The sequence below is a fragment of the Athene noctua genome, chromosome 9 (genome assembly GCF_965140245.1).
Source record: "Athene noctua chromosome 9, bAthNoc1.hap1.1, whole genome shotgun sequence".
In the NCBI taxonomy this organism is placed as follows: Eukaryota; Metazoa; Chordata; class Aves; order Strigiformes; family Strigidae; genus Athene; species Athene noctua.
In genome coordinates, this window is record NC_134045.1 from 9,927,702 (window position 1) to 9,952,520 (window position 24,819).

The 24,819-nt window shown below is 36.4% G+C and overlaps 1 protein-coding gene across 3 annotated transcripts in view; it reads right to left on the reverse strand.

Annotated features, from left to right (window-relative positions):
• The window catches only part of CHD9 (chromodomain helicase DNA binding protein 9), a 96,613-nt gene that overhangs the window by 51,267 nt on the left and 20,527 nt on the right, over window positions 1-24,819 (reverse strand). For 2 of the 3 annotated variants that reach the window (XM_074913621.1, XM_074913620.1), the window contains exon 5: window positions 3,864-4,201. In XM_074913621.1, the coding sequence (XP_074769722.1) occupies window positions 3,864-4,201 (338 nt within the window). Of the gene's footprint in view, window positions 1-3,863; window positions 4,202-5,421; window positions 5,452-24,819 lie in introns of those variants that run through there. The other variant, XM_074913623.1, reaches the window with a different exon arrangement.

Below are 24,819 nucleotides of genomic sequence, written 5' to 3' on the forward strand. Positions count from 1 at the left end.
CTATGCAAAATTAAGGATTTTAATAGATTCTTAAACATCAATGCACCTTGGTAAGTAGCCAGGATATGAAAAGTGGTTCTGCAGTCCTCAGAAAAATTGAAAACTAAGTTAAATTTAAAGAATTAACTTGATCAGTAATCAAAGCATAAAGCAAATGCGTTACTTTAGTCAGTTAGTCTAAATGTATTATACATGTATTCTTCTAGTAATTTCTGTGATACACTTACTACATTCTTGGTAATAAAAAAATTTAGTCACTTATCTTTACCAATGCTTATGGCAGAGAAACTAATTACTGAATACAGTCCTAAAGCATTTGACTGAAATTAACAGGCATTATTTCTTTGACTTCAACAGGTCAGAGGATTAAAAATCTTAATCCCCACCTTTAGGAAGAAACTACAGCCTGCCTAGAAAGTAACTGCTAGTAATTTATAACTAGCAATGATAAATTGGAAAGAATCATGCAATAGTTGACTTTAAAAACCATTCTGTCCCCCGAATCAAGACACAGTACTTATAACTCCTCTTGATCCTAGATGAAGACTACCCAGTTTCAGTAAAATTTGTAATGTATTACATTCAAAAGCACACAATTTTTTTTCCTGATGGCTACCAGGCAATTTTATCAAGGTTTGTTCAGCAGCTATGTTCCAGCTCCAGCTCTACCCTGTCAGTGACACAGAGTATATCATTTTCACAGAGGGACAACTGTGTAACTGTGCAAATCCTCCTTAAGAGCAATACAGGACATACCACACAGGATATGCTACACAGACAGGACCATTGTAAGATCCCGGCTAAGTTTATGATTGGAATCTAAATAAGAGGTTGCTGTTTGAGTGCTGGACTCGAGAAGATACAATTGTGCTCATATTGGATAGGCTATGTTTGACACTAGCAGATGTGAAAGATCAGATTAAAACCATTCTCCAAACACTTCTCAAAGAAAAAAAATCAATCTATTTGTTAGTAGTTTCTGCTCTTTCAGCTCTATACTAGCCTGTAAATCAAACAGGAGTCACCCAAAACATGTCTGATTCCCGATCTTCTCAAACACATGTAACTCCTCACCACCTCCTGCACTGGTCTTGCTCTCAGAATCCAAACTGAATCAGCATGTTCAAACACCTACTGCAAGTTAAACGGGTTCACTGTAGTAAACACTGAAAAGAAATATATTCATCCGAGATGAACATATAGTGGAACTTCTAAAAAGGAAAGACAGGTGTACCCAAATTCTCCACTACACTTAAAAATGTATACTTCACTACTCTTTTACTGTAGACCTTTATTGGCTCCAAGGTTTCATTCTTGATTTTATTACTTGCAGAAGAACTACAGTTGGTAAGTTCACAACAGCTGGAAATTGTTTATATTTTTAATCATGTGGGGAATTTCTCCTATCTCCAGGCTTTCTTTCCTTTTTAAATGCAAGCAAAGTTGTCTATATGACATTGCTATTTTTCTCCTTATTGGGTTAAATAGATCTCAGAAATCCTTCCAAGAGAAAACCAGAAGTTTCATAGAACTGAGGTCCTCTCTCCCCTTCTTGCCCAATAAAGCACTTGTCTTCTAAAGGTATTATTGTAGCACGGTAAAATTTTCTCCCAAGATTCAGTCAGAGTCTGTTTTATTTTAAAATAAATGACAAAAACAATGTAGCAACACATTTAAAGCCCCAATCCTATTTTGACATAATAATTTCCAAGATGTGCTTACATTCCTTAGAAAGTATTTTCCTAAGAATGTAAGATAGAAAGAAACCTTTAAAAGAGTTGTTTAGCCTTACAAAAACCCTTCTTAGTTACTGGATTTAACTTTGTTCTTTTTTAAACAAAAGAAATTTTATTTCATGCAATTTTTTTAACCAACGTTGAGGAGAATGCATAGGCATTCTATAATAAATATGCTTATATAAGATCAACAGTTACATTTGCATAGAAAACAGAGTCTGGTAAGATTATTCTTTAAAAAAAAAAAATCAAGGCCTTCTTGCAATTACTGGTCTTCAAAACCATTATAGTATATTCTTTTCTAAATAGTTACCATTTTATGTATTTATATAAATAACATAAAATAGTGCTAACAATATATAACAATGCATGAAGTTTTTTGATGCAAAAAATGAAGTATGGGAATGCCTCAAAGAATTTGATTTACTGCTGTCCATCAAAATAACTAGAAATTCAGTAAAATCTGTAATATGTGGCTCTAGAAGTGTCTCTTCACTGCTGTTTAACAGGATCTGACTGCTAAATCTTTAGGTACGTGTTCCACATAGTTAAAAGCAGTATCATGATGAAAAAACAAATATTACGGTAAAAAACATCGTTTGAGAAATACCCATTTCTCAACTGATGCTGTCGCAAAATCTTGAAAGCTGATCCTAATTCATGTGCACAGCTAAGCATTTCATGAAGACAGAAAACTGAATGCGGAAGTATAAATCGAAGGTAACAGTTTATTTTACTTTGCTGATTAAGAACAGTAAAAATATTAATGGGAACTAGGTAGTATATCATAAGGATATCATCTTGGCAGGTTTTGTTAATTACCCAAAGGAATGAAGAAAAATCACACTAAGAGCAGCTGACATGGAGCTTCAGGAAACTGACACTAGCTCAACAACAGTGTGTACATCTTCTAATTAGATGGACTCACAAAATGTCTGTTACAGAACATAAGTAAATTCAGAAACCTTAAAGTGAAACATGGAAGTATGCATCCAACATGGAGAAAAAAAGAAAAGGAAGCACTATACAGTGTGTTAAGGAGTACTGAGTAGCAGTCGTATGCGAACCCATAACTAGAAGAGGAAGAAATTAACACCATGAAAGCTCATGTTAAGGATTGAGTTTAGAGCAGTAACCTTTATACTACAGGATAACTTCTCAAGGAAGTTGTTTACTTCAAACATGGAATAAAAGCACTGATCTCTAGGAAAAAAAAGAATAAAATGCAGAGAAATGGGCTGATTAAAAGCACATTCACTTCTGCTCCATATACATGAAAACATACATATGTATAAGAGACATTTAAATTTGGAGAGATATGCCAGTTAATATTTCTGTTACCACAAAAAGCACATGGATTTAAAAAATAAAAATCAGACTGTAACCAAGATTTCTATTTCAAGTCCTGACTGACATAATTAACATTGGAAATTACACACTTTCCTTTAGAAGTATATAGGAGAATGAGGTTAGCTCTCGGGTCGGAAGACACACCACCTACTGAACCCCTTGGAGTGTTCTAATATCTAGTGTCTTTTGAAAGCTCCTTACCCCAAGGTATCCACCCAGCTTGACCCAGCTGAGTCTGCAATTTAAGAGGGCAGATTAAATTGATACGACTGAAGATTACAAACTGCATAGAATACAACTTCTCCAACATTCACTTTACTTTCCATACATGTGATATCCATAAGAATATTCACTTGCTAACAAGTTCATTAAGTTTCCAGTTCCTCCCTATGCAGTTTATCGTCCACACTGTATTGAAGATCTATGCCAAAATTGATAAAGACAGTATTTATAGTATCAGATAAACTTAATTTGAAGTCAGAACTGATTACAACACTAGATGAAAGATACTTTGGTCTTGTCTCTGCTTCAAAGCAAGTACAGACTATTTTAGGATATGAACTTAAAATAATTCGTTTCAAAAGGACAGTCCTACAGTGATTTTATCTGAAGAGAAAACAGAGCATTCTTGTTCCTGAGTAAGAAAGTCCACACATGGACTTAATCAGGAAGAATTCTGTGTAGGCAGTGGAGGAGAACATTTTATTATCAGTAAGCAGTTTTCATTTTCATCAAGAATTTAAAGTCTGAAGTAAGGAAACATTTCAATCTACTTACCCAATTTTTGTTTTCTCTTTAATTTTGGATGAGGAACCAGTTTTCGGTTTTTTGCTCTCCTTGTCCTTTGGTTTGGATTTAACTTTTCTACCCTTCTTTTCCTCTTTTCCTTCAGTTGAAACACTGGGGAAGTTTTCAGGACTCATTACTCGTGGAATGTTTCTCTCTCCTCTCTCTTTTGCTTTTGCAATGGCTTCAGATATTATGCGATTTGCCTTCTCTTGTTTACTTTCCGAGTCTGCTTTTTTCTTCTGCTTCTTTTCAGACATTGCCCTCACCTGGGTATTCTGCAACTTAGTATATGGTCCTGAGCCATCAGTCTTCTTGGAGGAAGGAGGCTGTAGCAAGAGACAACAAGGAAACACAATCACCTTATTTTTAAGAACATTTTTGGAAAGAACAAGTGCAAATGTTTTTGATCTGGATGTGCGTTTTTAAAAATTCAACTTGCAGGGACTCATGCAGACAGAAAAAAGAAGGCATTCTGTTTATACCACAGAATGGCGTGGGTTTCAGAGTAAGTACATCAATTGTGGGTTTTAAACAACCAATCCATGTACTGAAAATCAGTAAAAAATATCTGTCTAAAATTCTCTCAGCCTTCTTTCCACCTCTGTAGTTAGAGGCACCGATACTTAACCTTTTCCAGCATTCCCATATATTTGACACACACCTCCAACATCTCCAATAAATGTGATTCTCATACAATCTGAAAAAGCAAGAACTCCCGAAGGTAACAGCATCAGTATTTTGCCTTTGGTAGGATATCAGGACCACAGTTACCAGTTAAAGCTAACGAAAGACCTACAAGACTAACTCCGTGCTGAACAGAACAGATGCTCGACCAAAATCAGGATTAAAAACAGACAAAAGATAAAATCAAAACTAAAATTACACAGCTCTATATTAATAAAAATATCAGAAAGCGGTATTTGTTTTATTTAGATCAACATAAGGTCGCTGCCTTAGGTGGAAAATCTACCTTGTTTTTAATTTCGGGTTTTTAATCATCGTTGCATCGACGCAGAATTGTTTACACTACGAATGCAATATTCAGATTATCAGCCTCTCTTTAAACAGGCTAGAAGACATGTTTTTGCCTTCCTCCCCTCCCCCTTTCCCCTTTGAGGAATGGAAAGAATTTCCTATTCAAACAGACAAAAAACCCAGCAGATAACAGTTATGTTACATTCTCACCCGTAAATGCGCCTCTGCCTACAGCACGAAGAAAAGCCACCAGGAATTTCCAAACACATTTTCGGGACAAATCCAGTGCACTTCACTGGATACATTTTCTATAGGTGCCTCATCAGGGGCTGCACAGCAGCGCTGCAGCACCGGGAGGGCGGCGGGGTTCAGGATCGCTCTCTAAAATGCCACCTTAAGGCCTACAGGCTATAACAAATAACCAAGACCCGAGAAAACAGCAACAAGCTCAAGATGGCGATGCAGCACGGCTCCCGCAGCAGCAGCCAGTAATAAGGAAGGTTATTCAATCCCATTAGCCTTTTAGCCCAACGAACCCCTCCTCCTCCCACTCATTCAGGCTTTCACTTACCCTTCCTCTTGGCCTCTTCACTGAAGACATTTTTGGCGTCAGACAAAGGCTTGCCCTCTGCTTTTTCAGCACCCCAGGCAGTGCTCAAGAGAAAAGCATTGAAAGAAGATTGCTAAATGGCCTATTTAGCGAGCTGCAGCCAAGATATGCACAACCCTCCACAAACACACATTGTGATTTATCAACATTTTCCTCCCTTGGCAAGCACACCTCCACAGATCCTCCCGCCCAGGTGTGGCGAGGGCTGCCCGCCTCCCCTCCAGCGCCCGGCTTCTCCAACAGCTGTAAGCAGATAGCCAGATTCCAACAAAGCACAGAAAGAAATGAATGCACAAAGCATCAAAATGCATCAGCATGAATATTAGAGATGTCGTTAAAAATACTGACTCCTTCTGCGGAAGTAGGCCAGCAGATGGTGCTACCCGTTATTATTCCATTAGACTCTGCAGTTTAACCCCCGACGGACTGCTCTTCCCTACACCGGGTACGGGCATTAACTCTTGCCGTCCCACCTCCCGCACGCCTGCTGCCTCGGTTTTTTCGCCTGGATGGAAAATCGTGGGAACTGAGCGTTTTTCTGTCTCAGACTTCACTTCACTGCGACTTTTTGGTTCCGGTTCTCTCGCGAAACGGCGCTGGGGGACGGCGACTAAAAACAGAGTCTGTGGCCTCAAACGTATTTTGCTCTCCAGTGTACTTTTCATTTCTTCTCTCCTACACCAAATTTGTTACTATAAGCTAGCAACAGTGATTGTATAAGCGTTTGCTTACAGATCTCCCTGCTTCCTACAGAAAATGGAAGAACTCCTTAACTGGATTTTACCCCTCTGCCCCTGCCCAGACCTGCAGAGGCTTTGCGGTGAAGACCTCCCCTCCTCCCACCACGTGGGACAGGGCTGTATGGTAAACTCCTCTTCGTTCCAGGGGTGTTTAAAGCGCTATTTTTAGAGATCAGACGAGTTTTTAAATACGTATTGTCAACACATGAAATACACCCAAAAAGAAGATATGATCGGGTTTTCTGAAAGGCCATTAAAAAACCAAGGCGTTTCTGACAGCACAGCTCTATCCTAGCAATACCCTTCACTCTCTTCTAACAACCTTCTGAAAATAAAGATAAGGATTTGATTTCTGTTTTGCTTAATTTATTTAATTTATACTTTTATTGGGAGACACGTGTTTTTCCACAGAAAATTTAAGACATTGCAAGTACTTTAAGATTGTTAAGATTAAGCCTTACACTTAATCAGAATTTCACTTCTGTTTAAGATTAATTTCAAAATGAAGTTCATTGTCCATTGAAAACACTAGGGCTACCAATACAGTAAATAGATTCTTAACAACACCACTTCAGTTCAAAGATATTTCTGTAAATATGCAGCTTAATCACAAGGACAATTATTAATTTTAATTTTACTTTTGAGAACTCTAGCCAAGATACTTCTACATGATAGTTAGAATACCTATAACAAAGTGCAGCAATTTATCTTTTAGGGTTACTATTTCATAACTTAATAAAAATGCTAAATAATGTACTATTTTGCATTTTGAGATCAGCTAAACAAAATAAATTCCCAATGTGCTTTTGGTATAATTTGAGCTCTAAGCCAAATGATACTAAAGCCAGTATGGTTAGAGGATTTTTAGAAGAAATTGGTACTTTTTTCAACACTCCTGGGCCAGAAACAAAACAAAACCCGCCTAATAATTAAGTGGGCAATATAGAAATGGTAGCTTTTTCATAATTCTTTTGCAATGATCTTCCTAGATGTTTTATTCCTTTAGAACAAAGTTTCTTATGCTATACCTCCTCAGAGCTCAAAGCTGTCTCCCCAGTTATTCCTCAACAACTTGAACTACTTTTTTACTGTAAAACTGTGAGCATGCTGGACGAGGCTACTCTGTTTTAATTCCTCAGGCTGACCTTCTGCTTCTTGCTCTATACTTTTGCTTTTTTATAAGTTATGTCTCCTGCACTGCACTAACAGTAAGCTATTTGTTAGAAAGCCAAGACCGTATTTTTTTATAAAGCAAAGTTTTTGCTACGACATTTCTAACCTTATGGAAATTACATTCATGAAGATGCAGGAAGGCATCAGCAAGCCATTCCAAGCTAAATAAAACTGTAATGAAACCTTCATCAAGTAAGTCACTGTTGTAACAAAAAACAAAACTGGAAAGCAACAGAAGTGTTTTGAGATTAGAACAATCAGAACACACTTGTACTACAGAGGACAATATCTGCGTGTACTTTGCAATCAAAGCACCAAAAATCATCTAATTTGCAGCAGAGGTCTTTTACTCTGATAATAATTTCATGCTTCCAAAAAATGCGTGGCTATAAAATAATCGAACAGATACAAATCATCATGCACACTGAAAACAATTTCAAAAGCTATACAGCATCTACAACAAAAAGGACAAAGCCTTTTTTGCCAAGCCAAAAATACCTCTCCCCCGTACTGAGGAGGGGCGCGGATCAAACATCCTAAAGGAGCAGCGTATCTTTTTGCCAATGGCTTACAAACCTATTCCATCTATCAGCATTAAGAAAGAAATTCTTAACTGACAAACGTGTAAGAGAGGGTGGAAAACAAAACCCTGAGGCAGCCACGTATTTAAGAGGTGAAGAATTCATTTAGAAAAATACGTTTTCACTTTCCATGGTTGCAAAGATAACCACCCAAATGTAACTGAACATAAACCAATGCAACGTGGTCCTGAGCCTGCACAGAGAGCTCCGGGGTACGTGCTGCTGCTAATAGCTTTGCCAAGCAGCAGCCGAGCGCAGTGAACAAGCCTCCCGTCAGTTCCCTGCTGCTCCCGCAATCCTGTGGGCAGCGGGGAAACTGGCAGGAATCATGTCAAACTCACACTGCTGCTACCGCCTGCAACAGCCACCAAGAGCAGCAGGTACAGGCCAAACCGCTGTTCACGTGGCAGAGCTGGCCCTAAAAAATACTAAGGGTGGAAGAGAGAAGACAACAGCTGTCGCCTTCCTCATGTATGCCCTGATTCACAGCAGCCAGGGGAGCAGCTTCTTGGCAGTATTGAAAAGAATTTATCTTGCAGGAGTAGAAAGTACACTACACATGTCTGAATAATATCTTAATTAATTAATGGAAAAGCAAACAAGTTACCAGACAATGTCGAGAGGGAGAATCGTGACAGCAGTCTGCAATAGCTAGCAGTACTCTGCTCAGTAGGCTTTTCATAGAAAGGCATTTCTCCAACATTTTGTTGTGGATTGCGAAGGACACAAATTTGAAGACCTTCACTGGCATAACAGTACTTCCCACAACAAAGACAAATCACTGTCCTCAGTGCTTACAGACATGGGGGTTTTTTCCCCCTCAAAGGCCTAAACCCATTTTAATTTGCTCCACAACAACAGTTTCTTCACACCCTCTGCATTATCACTACAAAGGAAGCCCCAAGGTAAATTTAACACAGAAAAAATTCTATCTCCTAGAAAACCCTCCCAAATCCTGCCTTATCTGTTCCATAAGTAAAGCACTGCTTCTACTGTAAGAATACTTTTGTTACAGTAGGTATGGCCATTCATGATAGAGGGGCATTGCTTTCAATTCTGTGTGGGCACAGAATCTTCAAGACTAAGTATCTCTCCTGAGTTGCATCCATTCTGGATATACTCTAAGGATTGGTAATGCCTTTCCCTAGAATGAGTGACACATTCATAATTTAATTATATAAAGCACTAGTTTTTAATAATGATTTTCACTTGTGGATCTACTTGCCCAAACACTAGCTACGGCTAAGAACTAAATTATGACCCTAACTAGTCCAACAATAGAAATTTAAGGTTTACGTTTGCAATTCCTTGAATGATTCTTTTACTCCTACTGGTAGTAGTACACACCTGCAAGGAGATGCACAGATGAAGTACCATATGCCTCAAGAGCATAACAAGTTCTTGGTAGTCCACCAGGTCCTCAGGAAAATCAAAATGACCTTGACAAACTGCACTGAAAGCAGCTAAAATTAGCCACCTGGAAACCTGATCTTCATGCATTACCACATAATCTTTGTTCATGTTTATTTCTAAACAAGGAATCCCTTTGTGCTTGTTGGGTCACCAAAACAGTATCAGTATCACAACCATAAAACAAATAAATGAATTGCATAACTAATGATAATCAGTAGTTTGGGGTTTTGGTCCAATTTAGCTTCTCACTTTCTCACATTATAATCAGATCAAAATTTGAAAACTGCAGTTGCATTTAGGCTACTACAGTGAAAAAAATCTTAAAGGAATATCCATTAATCATTCAAATTATAAAATTATATTTAGGAATGAAACTTAAAAAAAATGCATGAACTCAACTCAGACTTCTGAATTCCATTCTAGTGCTCTGAACTTCTTTCCTTCAGAACAGTCTGCATAAATAACTCTTGTAGTGATTTTATTAAATGCTGGTTTTATAATCAAAAAGTGTTTCTATTAAAAAATATATAAACTCACACCCTTGACAGAGTCAATCTGTAGATTTCTTACAATATGAATGTGTGTCACCCTACACGCATGCAAAAAGCAGTCTTCTTTGCTGAATGGCAATCCCACCAGAAGAAGTGGTTTTCTTTAGATGATACACTGAAGTAAGACTGCCGTGGTTGATCAAGCAATTTCTGCACAACTGATGGGAAGATGACCTAAACATGCAACAGGGTTTCTTTTCTTCAGAAAAGTGCCCTTTTTTTTTCCCCTTCTAAGTTCCTTCTGAATTGCTTTTTATTTTCTTGTTCAACAGTTGCCTCACACCATCTGTTGGGATTGCTCTACAAAGCCAACAGCACTGACAAATGAAGATCCATGGGGTTCTATCATTTTCCATTCTCTTTGGTGCGTATATGGAACTATTAAAAGACCCAATGAAGCATTCAAAATTGTGGTTCTTTCGGTATGCTGATAATATTCTTCCTTCTTTTTCTTGCTTGTTATAATCACTAATGAACATCTTTGTGTTTAAGGAATACAGAATCTCAAGACATATGTATGAGAAACTCAACCCAAATTAAAACAGACGTGTTATAGATACATTAAAAAAAAAAAAAGATACAGAGGAATAAAAAAAAAAAATCTACCCTTCCCATCTTCCATATTTCTTATCTGTAATGTTGATAGATGAATTGCTAACATCTACAGCGATGTGGCTAGGCAACAGTTTTTAACTGTATAATAGTCACCTCAGAAAATAAATTTGGTTACTGCGATTTCCACCTCACAAGGCATTTAACATCAAGCTTATGACCAAATTTTAAATTTACATGGAAATGAAAACATTAATGTAAAGGTCAGAAACTTTAAACTAGTCATGTTTCTAAGATGAAACAAGCACCTGCTTTGCAGGTCACACACTCTCTATGTAGGGTGTTGTCTCTCAACTAAATGCTACAGAACCCAGTAATAATATCATTAATCAAGTTTCACCACTTCTTTAGCTATGATACCATAGTTGTGGTTAGTAGCAGCTTCTTAACCAGTAAGCATCTGACTTACTGCATCATTCACTGGGAGAAAATCAAGCCACGGTCCTGCGTAACCAGATGCTGCTAACCCGGGCATGCTGCAAAGGCAGCATCGGGTATTACAGAATGAGCCTTCAGCACACATAAGCTTCCATTTGGAAGATTTTGTTTGAAGACAGTTTTTGGGGGCTCAGTACCAAACATCATTAGAATGTTTTTCTGAATATTTAGTAGTGGTATCAAAACTGTGTGCAACTTTCACCGTAATTCTTAAAGAAGGTACTATGTAATGGAACATATTAAATTGCCAGGAAATGAAAGAAATTGAGAACTGCATCCTGCTTGCTCTGCCAAGCTACTGCATTGGACGTGTGTCAGTTTTCAGTGGCTTCGTGCTCTGTGCCCATCAAGTACCCACCACTCTTTGGTTCTAGTCTGTCATGGTGAACAAAGCTATTTGGAAAATGACATACAGTATCAAGAAAACTCACTGCCTCAGCAAAATTTCTCAGATGCGTTTTTCACAGAACTAGTAATGCTGAGTTGTGTTGATCTGAGCCCAATGCAGTGTGTATCTTTTGTGCCACCCATGGGGTGGGGTCTCCGCTAGAAGTACCACTATACTTAACATGAGAAAACTGTGGGCTCTGATACATTAAAAAAAAAAGTCATGATCATATTCCAGTCAACTGGCATTGTGGATGCACAATAGATTTGAGTTACTAGGCTCAGATTAACTTCAGTCATGCTGAACCTCTACCTCTACAAATTTTCTAAAAACCTTTAATACCTATCCTAAAGGTCAAAATGTTTTAGCAAAAAAGTTCCACTACTCTGTTTCTTTCCTACACTCTTGACCAATCTTACAATTTTCACAATTATCTGACTTCTTAAAACCCAGAGGTGACTTAATTCTATACTCTATAAAAGGAAACTCAGGTTTCAGTTCACCGTTTGAAACAAATCCTGTGCAAGCATCTGGAAATAAATCTGTAAGATATTTTGCCAAATACTTATGGGCAAGAAAATCACACAGACCTTTCTGATTTAAAATGACTAGTCATTAGAGTTCAAAACCCCAGACAAAGCCCTACAAATACACTGATCCACTGAAATCTCACATCGAAATCTCAGAAGTACAGGTAAGAGTTAGCTTCTTCTGGAACACACCCCTGTTTTTACAACAGGAAACTTTTATTTAACAGGTAAAGCCACATAGCTTCTATAACCATGGGGAGTGGAATGCAGCATGTTTGCAAAGCAGCAAAAGAGAACAGCTCTGCCCAACTTCTTTTTAAATGACCTTTTATGCTCCAGAAAAATATAATATTAACTGAAACGGCACCAATTTCTAGTCTTTCATGACTGAACAAATGTCGGTTAAAGTAATTTCTTACACCGGTAAGCGGTGCTTCAAGAACCCGCTGAGTAACAATACTGGAGAAAATCAGAATAAGCTCTTAGTTTTTGTTCTCTTCTGTAGGAAACATTGTATTCACTCACAAGCTGATATTCAGGGGTTTTTTTGCATTATATTTTAAATCTAAAGTAGGGAGACTCCCTGAACAGATATTAAATGTAAATATAAAGTGCAGTGAGGGATGTTAAAAATAATTTTTACTGTAAAGATCTGAACTTTTCTTTAGATCAGACTACTGAAACGTCTTTTTTTTGAATGCCTCATTTCAACAAAGAAGAAAACTTATTAAATCCGTGTTCTCCCTTTAAAAAAAAAAAAATACAGTAAGAAGATACTTTGCTTCCTAACTTTAAGACTGATAAGAGGAAAACAAAACCACATCACAAAATGGAAGCAAACAACAGGAAATCCCTAAATGACTTCTGGCTGGAGTAAGTTTGGGTTTTGTTCTCCCTCTCCCCAAGGTAAATCATCTTTTCAGACATTTTCCTGGGGTTATTTTTTGAGGCTTTGGAAAAAAGAGAAACAATATATAAATATTTATTATAAGCTGGCAAGAACAAGCACCACCAGTAAAATTCATGCACACATAAAAATTTTATTCTATAACAGAATGATTCAGTATTGTATCTTTCCAGTTTGCAAACATCAGGTATCTTGAAAATATAACACATCGCAACAAAATGTACTGAGTATAAGCTTACTGTGGGCAAAATTTTCTAGTCCTTCTGCTACGGTCTGCTGAATTTTAAAAAAGCAGATGTAGCAGAAATATGAATAAAGAGGGCCGACAAATGCCAATATCAGTGTTGTGAACCACATCACTGCTCTTCAGCTGTCTGCAGAGCTCTGAATGTTAAAGCAGCAAAAAGAGTTCGCAGTCCTTAGAGGACTTTCTCCTAATGCTCCTCAATCTAAATCATCCCTACGCCAACTTAACCCACGCCAGTCTACAAAATGCCACACATTTTGAAATTTAAAATAGCAGTGCAAAGCAGTAGCCTGTTTCCCCTGAGTTGGATGCTTCATCACTGGACACATAAAATGTTTTCATGCAGTTACCATATTCAATATTAATTTACCTAAATATAACATGAGGTGGAGCTAAGTTTGTTCACTTCAAAACTTAAAACCTCACTGGCTGTCCCAGGGAAACACATTATTAATACCTTCACCTGACTGGCCTCTTTCCCAAGTTGCTTGATCTAAATGCCCCCCCCACCTGCTCAAGTGACAGAACAGTTCTCCCTCACAGAGCAAGGAACACTTCTATTCCTTATTACAAAGCCAGTCTTTGATAATCATACATTCTTTGACTAAAGACTTACAAGAAAAATCTAGCTTTAAAATATTCAGCTAGGTTGTTTTTCAGCTCTCGGGTTACAGTTATACATGCACATTAAACTACAAGTGACAGCTGTTCAATTTTTATGCAGCTTGCTTTTAAAAAACCCAAGGCTGGTACAACCATGCCATACAAGTTGGTGCATTTATGCTTCCAAACCCCTAGTTATTTCTAACCCATTGATCAAATTTAGCCAAGTTATTAGAACAGAAATTTCAGACGTGTCCCTACCACTTACATGAAGCAGACAGACAGGTAGAGAAGAGTGAAATGAAACATGAGCTCAATCCTTCTTGGACCTCTGAAAATCCACATAAGACATTACAATTATAGTAACCACCAGTTGCAAAATCCAACCCTTGGACATCTCATGATCTACTCATTCTTTCTTGTCTCCCTACTTCCACATAGATTCTCATCTGACAAAAAAACCTGAACAAAAATTCTGGCTAAAGCAATGCTAAACAGGCCTTCCTGTTACCTACCTCCTCTTCCCCCTTCCCTGAAGGCATTCAAACGCATCAAAACCAAGGAAGTGGGAAGTGCTGTAGGGACCCATATTTCTTCAGAAGATATTCTGACCAAGTGGCCAAAATATCAGTCTTTTACACCTCCTGTTTCATTGTTCTAGTTTCTAATTCATGCTTAGTAGTATCTAACATTGCCTTCTAACTTCTAATTTTTACCTTCATACCTGTGTAACTAAGCCTCTTAAATGTGCACCTGACAGGACTCCCATGGCAAATTATTACATTATATAGATTAAGAAATGGCTGAATACCTTTTAAAAAGACAAATTCTGTGGCATGTACTTGTCCATTTATGACAATATTTAAAATGTTGTTCCTCTACTGAAGAATTAATTTGCCTATGCATAATATCATTCTCTAGTGTTAAATTATGATTGAAAATGAACTTTTTAATATATAAATTAAAATGAATTAATTTTGAAGTTTTGAGGAAATTGTGTATTCCCAGAAACACAGAGTTTATCACTCTTCCCTCTTCCAAAAAGTTTAATATAGAAAAATTTAAAATTTCAGATGATATATCCTGAAAATATTTCACTTACTGTATTTCTGTTCTGATTACTCAAGACTGTTTCGATTCTCTATGCACAATAAAAACAAAATGAAAAGACTGCTGTAATAGTTTATATCTCTAACCATCAATTTCAGAAACTACTGCTTACTTATACTTTTTTTCTTGGATATTCTAAAGCTTCCACTGAACAACAGAAAAAGTCACAAGTTTGGTTGTTGGAAGTCATTAAGACAATTCACACACTCAGGTTTAAATGCAGAAACAAACCTTGCAATATGATGGCCAAAGCAAAACTTCTGAAACATAATCTTTCAGAAAATGCCTGTCTGGAAAGGAACAAGATCTACAATAATACAGCAGCTTACTTTAAGGCCTTATGAGTCACGAAAGGAAGTTAAGCATTAGCACTTTCTCAAAACTGCAGGCGTGATCAAAAATCAAAACAGGAGGCAAAATAAAATCCAAACTTGTATTTGCTTGGATATACAGAACATTGGGATTCTGTAATCAGAGTGCAAAGAATTATAAATTCAAATCTATAAACACAACAAAAGGTGAAAAAATATCTGAAATTAAATATACTTTCACAAAATAAGGCAAAAGAAAGAAGTGTTGCACATAGAATACAATGACCTTCCCAGTGCAACTTTTATTGGTTGTTGTTGGTTTGTTTTTTTTTTTTAACTGCTCAAACTCACACTAATCCACTGGAACTCTATTGCTAACTTCAGCTTAGTACACAAATATTATTAAATAAAACTGTACCAAGCAGATGCAGCCCAGGAGCTCAACAATCAAACTTTAAGGCATACCAGTTATGAAAGCAACATACCCAACCTGTATATACAACAGAACACCAATATTGACCTGGAGCATCCAAGTGCTATTGTCATCCAGATTGCAAAGTAATATCTATTTCAGTGACCTAATACCAAAATAAATAAACTGCAGTGCACACTGTGAAACAAATACTGTGAAAACTAAAGACACAGTTGTGTTTGATTACTACAGTTATATACAGTTGAAAACATACCATATACTTTGAATGTATAAAATTACCTCATATTAAAAACTGTAAAGGGGGTAGGGGGTAGAAAAAGGTGCACAAACTCAATCTAGCTAAAATTTTAAAAGCTACATTTTTTCCTGCATTACTAGAAAGTCTTTCACACTCAAGAAAACCTAAAAACTCGCAGAAGCAAGTGTGCAGCTTTTTCACCTGCCACTGTAAACTCAGGTTTGAGCTCACTGAGAAATAATCAAGATACAGCATAATTCTGTCAACACAGTAGATACAGACAGAAGATTCTAAATAAAGGTTTTATTTTAGAAGCTGCACAAGGCTCCAAACTGTAAACGGCAGGTTGAAGTTTTGACTTGATTTATCTTTAAGCAAAACCAAATATTTCAGTAACCTATATATGCCATACAAACTAGAGGTCCTGAAGTTGAATATGTCAATATTGCTTTTATCCAACCTCTTTAGTACACACCCAGCAATTTAAATAAACAGACACTATTCAGACTGTCTTCAGTAAATTTCCATATTATTTTAAAAGTATCAGGTTTTAGCTACTGTTTTCTTTTCAAGTAATCTTAAATCAACTAATTTTGTTTACCTTTAGACAGAAACTGTGAATTATAAAAGATGACAAAATCCTTTAAAATGCTAATTTTAATGTAAACCAACAAATAATTGGCTGCAAAAATATGAAGAATAGGAAAAAAATTTACAAAAGCCTCCAAATTAAACTGAAAAAAAAAGCTTTCCTCTTTCCATTTTCCCAAGTTCCCACCTGCCCATCCATGTTCTAAATGGCCACCACTTTTGCGTGCCATCAAGAGATTAACTTTCTCATGTGTTTTATTACCAACCAGAGAGGAAGCCTAAGACAAAAGCCCGCCCAAACTACCTGCAAAAAGAACAACACACAAGGAACTTTTTATTCACCTTAATCCAAGCACCCAAGATCAGTTTCAGCATGTGTATTGCAAGCACACCAGGAAACCAGCAAAGCATGCATCTCTTGGCAAGAAAAAGCAACGGGATGTTAATGGTACCTGGTTCTTGTCAAAACTTAATTTCAGTTAAAGCGTTCCTTCTACACCACTCATGGGAGTGGCCTTGTAAGAAAACATTTTTATAATTAAAACAAAACCCCTTTTATCCTTACGAAGTTTATTAAGGTCACTATTTCCACACACTCACACTCCCCCTCAAAACCTCTCCATTTCTTTTTTGTCCCAGTCAGAAGACATTACAGTTGTGAAGGCTTGTAAACTGCAGAACCATCCATGGTCTTATTTTTTTATACTCTTCTGCTACTTAAAGGAGTCATTTAACCTACTGGAGTGATGAAAGCAAAGGGCAAGTAGGCAAGAACTATGCAGAACTAGCATGAACCTGCCCACCTTTTGTCTCAACACCTCACTTTTGCAATTACCTACAAAAAGGAAAGCTGGGCTAGGTCAGAGAAACAACCACAGATTAAAAAGAACAGATTCTCTTTCAAAACATGTTTTAACAGCGTAATTTACCAAATTCTACTCAAATTTTGTAGTACATTGAGTGCAACGCTAAAATAAAATTCACTTCAAAGTTAAGTGAACCAGCTTATTCAGAGTATGAAAGCCCCTGGCACAAGATGCTGCAACTGATCATTCTCTAGGTCAGTACCAGGAAGCAATTCTAATGATAGTATTGGCAGCCTCCTTTTTAATTTTTTTAAAAACCTATGCATTTTCATTGCTTGTTCATGGCATAACAATGAAGTATTGTGAAAGATGACAGACATGAATAAAAAAGGTATGATTTGATTTCATATTAATAGGAAAATACTGAACATGAACTATCTTTAAATCAGGTTGCATATTCAGAAAGGCTAGCATGCAAGATCTTTATTTACAATAATTTTATTCACTGGAAGCAGTTAAGTTTAAAAGTTTACTCAATCTGTGAACATGGCTTTTTTGGTAGTATTCCTTGAAACCTAACAGGATAACCAAAATGTTTTCAACATTTGTAATTTCAGTGAGACAAAAAAGATGAGCACAACATATTAAAATATAGTAACAGAAATTGGGAAAAGTACTTCATTTTTAACATCAACAGCTATGAAGTCACTAATATCATTAAAACCAGTACTGACTGCACAGCACATTTCTATTTGAATCAAAGGGGGGCATACTTATTCCACTTCAATTCAAACCAACTTACATATTTTTCATTTTAGCTTCAATGAACTACTTTCACAGCTTTTTATGCCAGAATCTCCAATACAAAAGAGTACTCAGGCATATATGCAAGCCTAATGAAATAATTTCTGTTTAATCTAGTTATTGCAATTAAATATTCCTGAACAAAATCCTACCCCCCAGTTAAGGGGGAAAATTAGATGGTTTTAGAAAAGGAATTTATCAAAAAGAGGTGATGGTTTCAGAACAGAAGTCACAAGTCAGAAGGTACTAGTAGGGAACAACAGGACTTGATTTCAGGCAAAGAAAAAGAACAAAACAAAAAACCCAAACTGTTTTTTCCACCAGAAGTCTCCTATAAAATTTCTAGAGAAAGAACATACTATTCAAGAGTGGAGAACCATTTGAAAAACCCAAGCCAAACCAGTAAGGAGCATGGTCTTTTGGTAGGGATCAAACAGAAAAAGTTGCAAGACCAGTCTCTGGAAAGATAAGCATAGCAATAATTTTTTTATATCAACTGAGTCTGGCTATTAGCAGAAGAGGCAGGACTAGACCCAGTGTAAAGCTCAAGACAAGAGAAATTCTTATCATCTTTAATGGAGTTAAAGTCAACAGAAACTGCTATCAACAAACAGCAGAACAACAGCTTGGTTAGAGACCGCAGTGTGCTGCCAAGGACATCCTCAAGCACAGCCAGGACTGTAAGGACCTTCATACCTCCGTCCCCAACAAGCAAGGTTGGGTCACCATTTCTGAAAATCCGAAATCAGTCAAAGCCTGTACACATTTGCAATTAAACTATATTAAGTCAAAAAGCACACTGGGCTGGCACCATAAAACATGCTTCTTGTGTAGTATCTGGAGTTGATCAAATTTCTTAATACCACATGACTGCAGGTCAAAGAATCCTCCATAGGGTGGCATAAATAGGAGATACAACACACTTATAAAAATAAATTCTCCTAATCTTTTAAAAAAACGTTTTTTATTAAACTCAAAGAGAGTAAGATATGTGTCTGATTTTGTCACTCATGTTCCTTAAATTAATTTACCTGCCTTACCTGTGACAACTTGTGCTCTGTAACAGCTGGTTGCTGCCTTTAAGGCTTGTATGAACGAAAGTTCCTGCTACAACAGAATTTACACATCAAGCTGGGCCATACCTGGGTCTCATGAGCAGCTGCTACAAAGATTTAGCAAAGAAAAACAACCCAAATGTACTGCATCTCCTAGCACAACAGTTACGCTTTTCTATTAAGTTTATATTATTAAAGATATCTCCTTCTTGATGTATCGTACTCAGTAAAAAAGATGGTACAGTGAAACAACTGGTTTTAAGATTACTCTTAAGATTTAAAAAAACCTATCAGAACTCTTTCTCAAACAGTGTTTCAAACTGTAAGACAAGAAACAAAATGCTCAGAACCAAAATATTTGCAATGCCTTCTTTAAGGCAAGCTTCTCTCTCCAACATATAAACTATAACTAAATTGTGAATCATGAACGTCTCTTAAAAGAAGCCCTCCTATCAATCTATGAAACTAGTTCTGGTTTGCAATTCAATATGCTATTGAATAGCATTATGTGCACATATACGATATGCTACTAACGCTGAAATTACTTTCAAATACAGACTAACTCCTGAAAAGGCAGTGTGTAAAAGATGGGAACAATTTCATAAGTTATAAATTAAAATGCTAGCCTTCACAAGGGAGCAAAAACTCCAAGTAAGTGCAAACGCAAGACAAATAACCCCCACAAAAGAAAACCTGCCACATTTATGAAAGAAAAATCAATCCCTACTACAAATTACGCATCTTTCAAAAATTTAAGATTTGTCAACTGCTTCTAGCCTAAAGCTACATTCCTATAGTCATTTATCAAACTTATTTATATCAACCTAAGAATTCTGTCTCATCATCCTAGAAAGCCAATCGCTTGTATTTATTACCTTAAGAGTTCCCAAATTCAATGCACTCAACACCTGAAGATAGACACTGTCTTGGGAATCCATGTAACTAAGGAGCTTGTGCATATTCTTTGGCTTCAAAACCATACTATTGGTTAAGACCTTTAAAAGTTCTGCTTCTCTTTCAGTAATAACACTTGACCAATACTTTATAAAGTGTTGATTTTCTCCAAAATGTCTCAAGATGAAGCATTATTCTGGAAGCTTGAGAGGCAACGGTATGTTTGAAGCCACTCAAAAATTCAACTTTAGATAATGTTAGACAAAGCAGATGAGTGGTTACCAGTGCCAGTGGATAGTCCCACAATGAGCCCACTTGGACCCTCTTTACGTTTGAGGCTCCAGTTTCGTGTACAACTTTTGCCTCAAATGCAGAAAATCATGCTTTCCCCTCCTTCCTCTCTATCCACCAACGTTTCTATGGCACACAATTCTGTGCTACTAAGAGAACTAAATCAGGAACTTGTATTCCTGAAAAACATCCTAAAAAAAAAAAAGTAAAGTCACTCTGCACCTGAGTGAGTTTCCCAGTTCAGTTCACAGCCCCAATGGTTGCATTAACACAAAGTGGAAGAACAGGAGCTTTTTTCCATAAACTTTTTTCCCCTTAAACTCATTATAGTTTAGGAATATACTGAACTTCAGCTTTAACAGTCTACAGTATAGGTTGCTGTCTTTAGAAGACAATTTAAGTTTCCTGTTTGCTCTGTAATTAGGTACCCCTTCTTCCAGACACTATGCTTGCACAATAATATCAGTACTCTCACATTACTGAATTGCTTTATTGTTCTTCAGTGTTAACAAGACATCTGCTTGCAAATAATTATTTAGATCATTCAATCACACTTATTCTGCAATATCATTAAAAAAATAGTATCTATTTTACTTGGTTTTGTCAACTAGTCTCGCCTTGGTATCTGTAAGATTATTGCTGTAAATTGACCTAGCCAGAAGCTTCCTTCCTATGCTTGCCATCTGTTAACTACTTTTTACAAAAATGCTTCTCTTCTGGCACATTTTGAAGACAATTATTGCAGTCATTTAATGAGTGTGCAATTATCTCAGGAAAAATTATATTCTTAAATTATAACAATCATTACAACAGCAAGTACTTTGTTTTAAAGAAGACAGACACAAAGAATTGGACAGTCTAATTATTTGACAAGTGACAAAGGTTATGAGACTGAAGAAAAACATCAGTGATAGCAAAAAGAGACTCAAAAAAGAATGATGAAACAATTCAACTCTACTCAGAGATGGTAATTACTAACAAATTCATAAAGCCTTTAAAACAGTAAAGCAAACACTCTGGCACACTTCCCCTGTTCTTAAAAGCCCAGTAATTTTTGTCTTTCCCTTACTATACAGCTGTATTTTGCAATGAAAAACAGAGAAATATTATAATAAATACTTATCAGTAAATGTGTTACAAACTAATCTCACAAACATGTGGTTCCTTTCCCCAACCTAAGTGATTCAGCATTTTAAAAAGAAGTAAAATGTATAAAATGCCTATGTAAAACTTACATAAAATCTATACAAAAGGAAAAGCTTCATACATATTCAACTATAAAGCTATCAAAATAATGCTATCTTCAATGATAAATACATCACTGGCAAAAAGCCACAGATTAGTAATGAAAACGTATTATATACAGCTATAGTCTAAAAGACTTAGATCATTCCAGGAACTGCACTACTCGAGCTCAGAAATGTTGCCCTACTCCTCTCATCAACTCTATGCATTTGACAGAATTTTGACACTTTCACTCCCCCACATTTGTGCAGGTCTTTCTGAAATAACAGAAAACAAGCAAAAAAAGCTGCAAAATACAGTACAAAGAAGGTCAGTGAAGGGATTACTTTCATTGCTTGTACATAGATGATAAACCTCTTAGGTGCTGGAAGATGTCAACTGAATTCTGCTGCCTCACTGTGGTAGAGAATTTATTAAGCTCCTACAAGGAAGATGAAAATTGTTTTTTAAGCACAGAAAACTAATCCAGAGCATACAACCCCTAGAAATGTTTAAAAGGAAAGTTCAGACAAATATTTACATTTGTTAGTATGATGTCACCCATAAAATTAACTATAATTAAAGGAACAAGAACAATATAAATACAGAGGATCTGTTTAATGGGAGCTATACCAGCACTATTAAGGATTTCAGGAAAAAGAGCAAGGTTTTATGACTCTTTTGGTTTGTGGGTTGGTTTTTGGAGGGTTTGGGTTTTTACATTTCAAGATTACAAGATATAATTTTTAATGCCCCCCCAACACAAACACTTACTGGAAGAGGTGTCAAGATTTCAGTTTTCAGGTGACACAAAGTGGGCCAAATTTTGAGACATGTATTTTATTATGCTTGGTCCCACTGAAAACTGTCATCCACTGCTTCACAAGCAATATATGTAACAGCATTATAATTTCACAATCTTGTAGCACCACTCAGGATCCAGAACCTACAAAATAACTATGCAAAATAGCCAGTCTCTTCTACAAAGACTGTATTTCTCTTTACATGCTCACTTAAACTATACAAAACATAAGAAATACACTCTGACAAATACTATATCCTTGACTTTTATACATCTTCCATAATGGCATATATCAAGTTGTACCTCCCATAACTAGCCATCACTGCTTACTATGTATTCCTTCAATAAAAACTTTACAGTGCAAGAGTTCAAATACAAGCAGAACAGCAACCAATAGCAGAGTGAGAAGTTTGTGAGTGGAATAATCCAAGGGATACTTGTCTACAATAAACTTAAGAGTTGATATAAAAGGGAGGCATCTGCTAACACAGTGAGAGGTAAAAAGCCTGTGACTACTCAGGGCATGAGTCTCAGCAGCACATAAGCCTGGACTTTGATCAGGTGACACTTAGTTCCACCTCTGATGGTACACTCATGTATGAGATTATGCCACTCTGATACATACAGACGTCCCAGGGTACAACACCAACCAAGCAACCATCTACAATGTTCTGACTTTCCCCACAAGGGCAAAACAAATTCTAACAATACAGCATCAGCTGCTGTTATAAAACAAGTAGTAGGAAAGCTTGTGCTTGCAAGCATAAAAGCACTTGCATGTTTCGAGTCTTTTTTTAAAAAAAAAATTCACACGTGAAGTACTGGAATTCATGAATATACTGAATTATCAAGTCAGGTGTCAAACTTTTAAATCACAAAAGGGAAAAGAAGATTTACCTAAGAACTAAGACTACTACCTTGTCCTATAGCACTAAAGATTATTAATGGAATGTTATTTTCCAGTTTAAATTCAATTATTTTGCTTTCATAAATATAGCCAAAAGATATTAAAATGCTAATTACAAAACAACATACACAGTGAGATGGCTGTAAACTTCATAGGACAGTTTATACTTCAGATGATCCTTCTGACTTCCTTTTTCCTCCAAACATGTAGAACTGAATGTTGAGTCCTGTATTTTTGTTGTCTTTTTTTTAAATTTATGAAAAGCTAATAGATTATTTAGCTTTAGCAAACTCGAAACAGTTTTAAGTGGAGTTAAAAAGATCAGAAGTGTTCCATTAGTCAGAGCTGAGGCTACATGAATCTTCAGTGCATTTCACCACTTTCTGTTCTGAGACTAACTCTGATGAAAAATGCATGATGTAAAATTAAGAGGCACATTTTATTTACAATTATAATCTAATTACAACAGGCATAGAAAGTTTAAGAGCAGCATATAACATTCTAGATAGTTTTTAATTCTGCATCATTATTGCACTGAACCAATTGTATTAATTTTTAAATTAATTTCTATTGATAGAAGAGCTATAGAAGTAAAAATGTGATGAGTATGCTTGCTTTCAAATAACAAAACAAGTAGTGATCTTTCTTAATTTTAAATAGCCTCATCATAACTGTAGCTAAAGACTGTTGGTTGTCTCATGCTGAGTCCACTCCAATAGCTACAGTTCATTATTTCATAAAATAAATTTTTCCTTTCTGAAAAAATCTCAATCATTATCAAACTAAAACTGATGAAAACAATTAAATACTCTAGTAACTGTTTCCTCAACGTGTACAAAAGCCAGTACGAAACACTGTCATGTTAAACAAGAAACATTTCACCTTAACTCTTACAGATCAAGGTTATCAAAATCCCTCCCCACCTAACTCCTGGCCTAAAGACTACCAGTTTCTGTAAGACCAATATTCCCTCCCTGTCCCTTACTCCACCTTCTTCCTCTCTGGTTATACTACACACATTTGTTGGATGAATTTACATCTTGAACTTCAAATTCTACAAAGCGATCATCGAATAAAAGTTAGAATTAGAACTAAAACCCCTCTTAGAAATGTAAACAGACAGAAGGCAGAACTGAAACACTTCTTAGCTTCAGTAATTGCCATACTATTCTATTACTATTCTTATTACATACACCGCTGATTTAAAGTCTCCTACATTGTTTGCTTCCGTCACTCCCCCATCAATACATTCCTCACAACAGTTTGAGTTACCACTTCACAACCAGTTTCTGAAGGAAACATTAAACATCCGTCCAATTAGATAAATTCAAGGTCAGAATCCAATTTATTGCATGCCCTAAAATAATAAACCCCAGGGAAAAAGTTCCAGGGGAAAAATGTAAAAACTTGAAGTACTGTGAAGTTGTTTTGTTTTCACACCTCAAAAAACCCCCCAAACCAAGCCTCCAAAACCTTAAACACTCTCCAGAGGACTCAGAACTTTCCCTCTATTCCTAGTTACAAAACAAAGGGCTAAAACGGATGTCAGTGAGATCTAAATAAGTCTTAATAGGTTCTGATGTATACAAAAGTCACCGTACCAGAAAGTTTTATTAGACCTACTTTTCACCAACTGGTTCATATCCCACATGCTTCTCACAAACGATATCAACCCCTGGATTTCTCGCCACCCCCACTTTTCCTGGAATC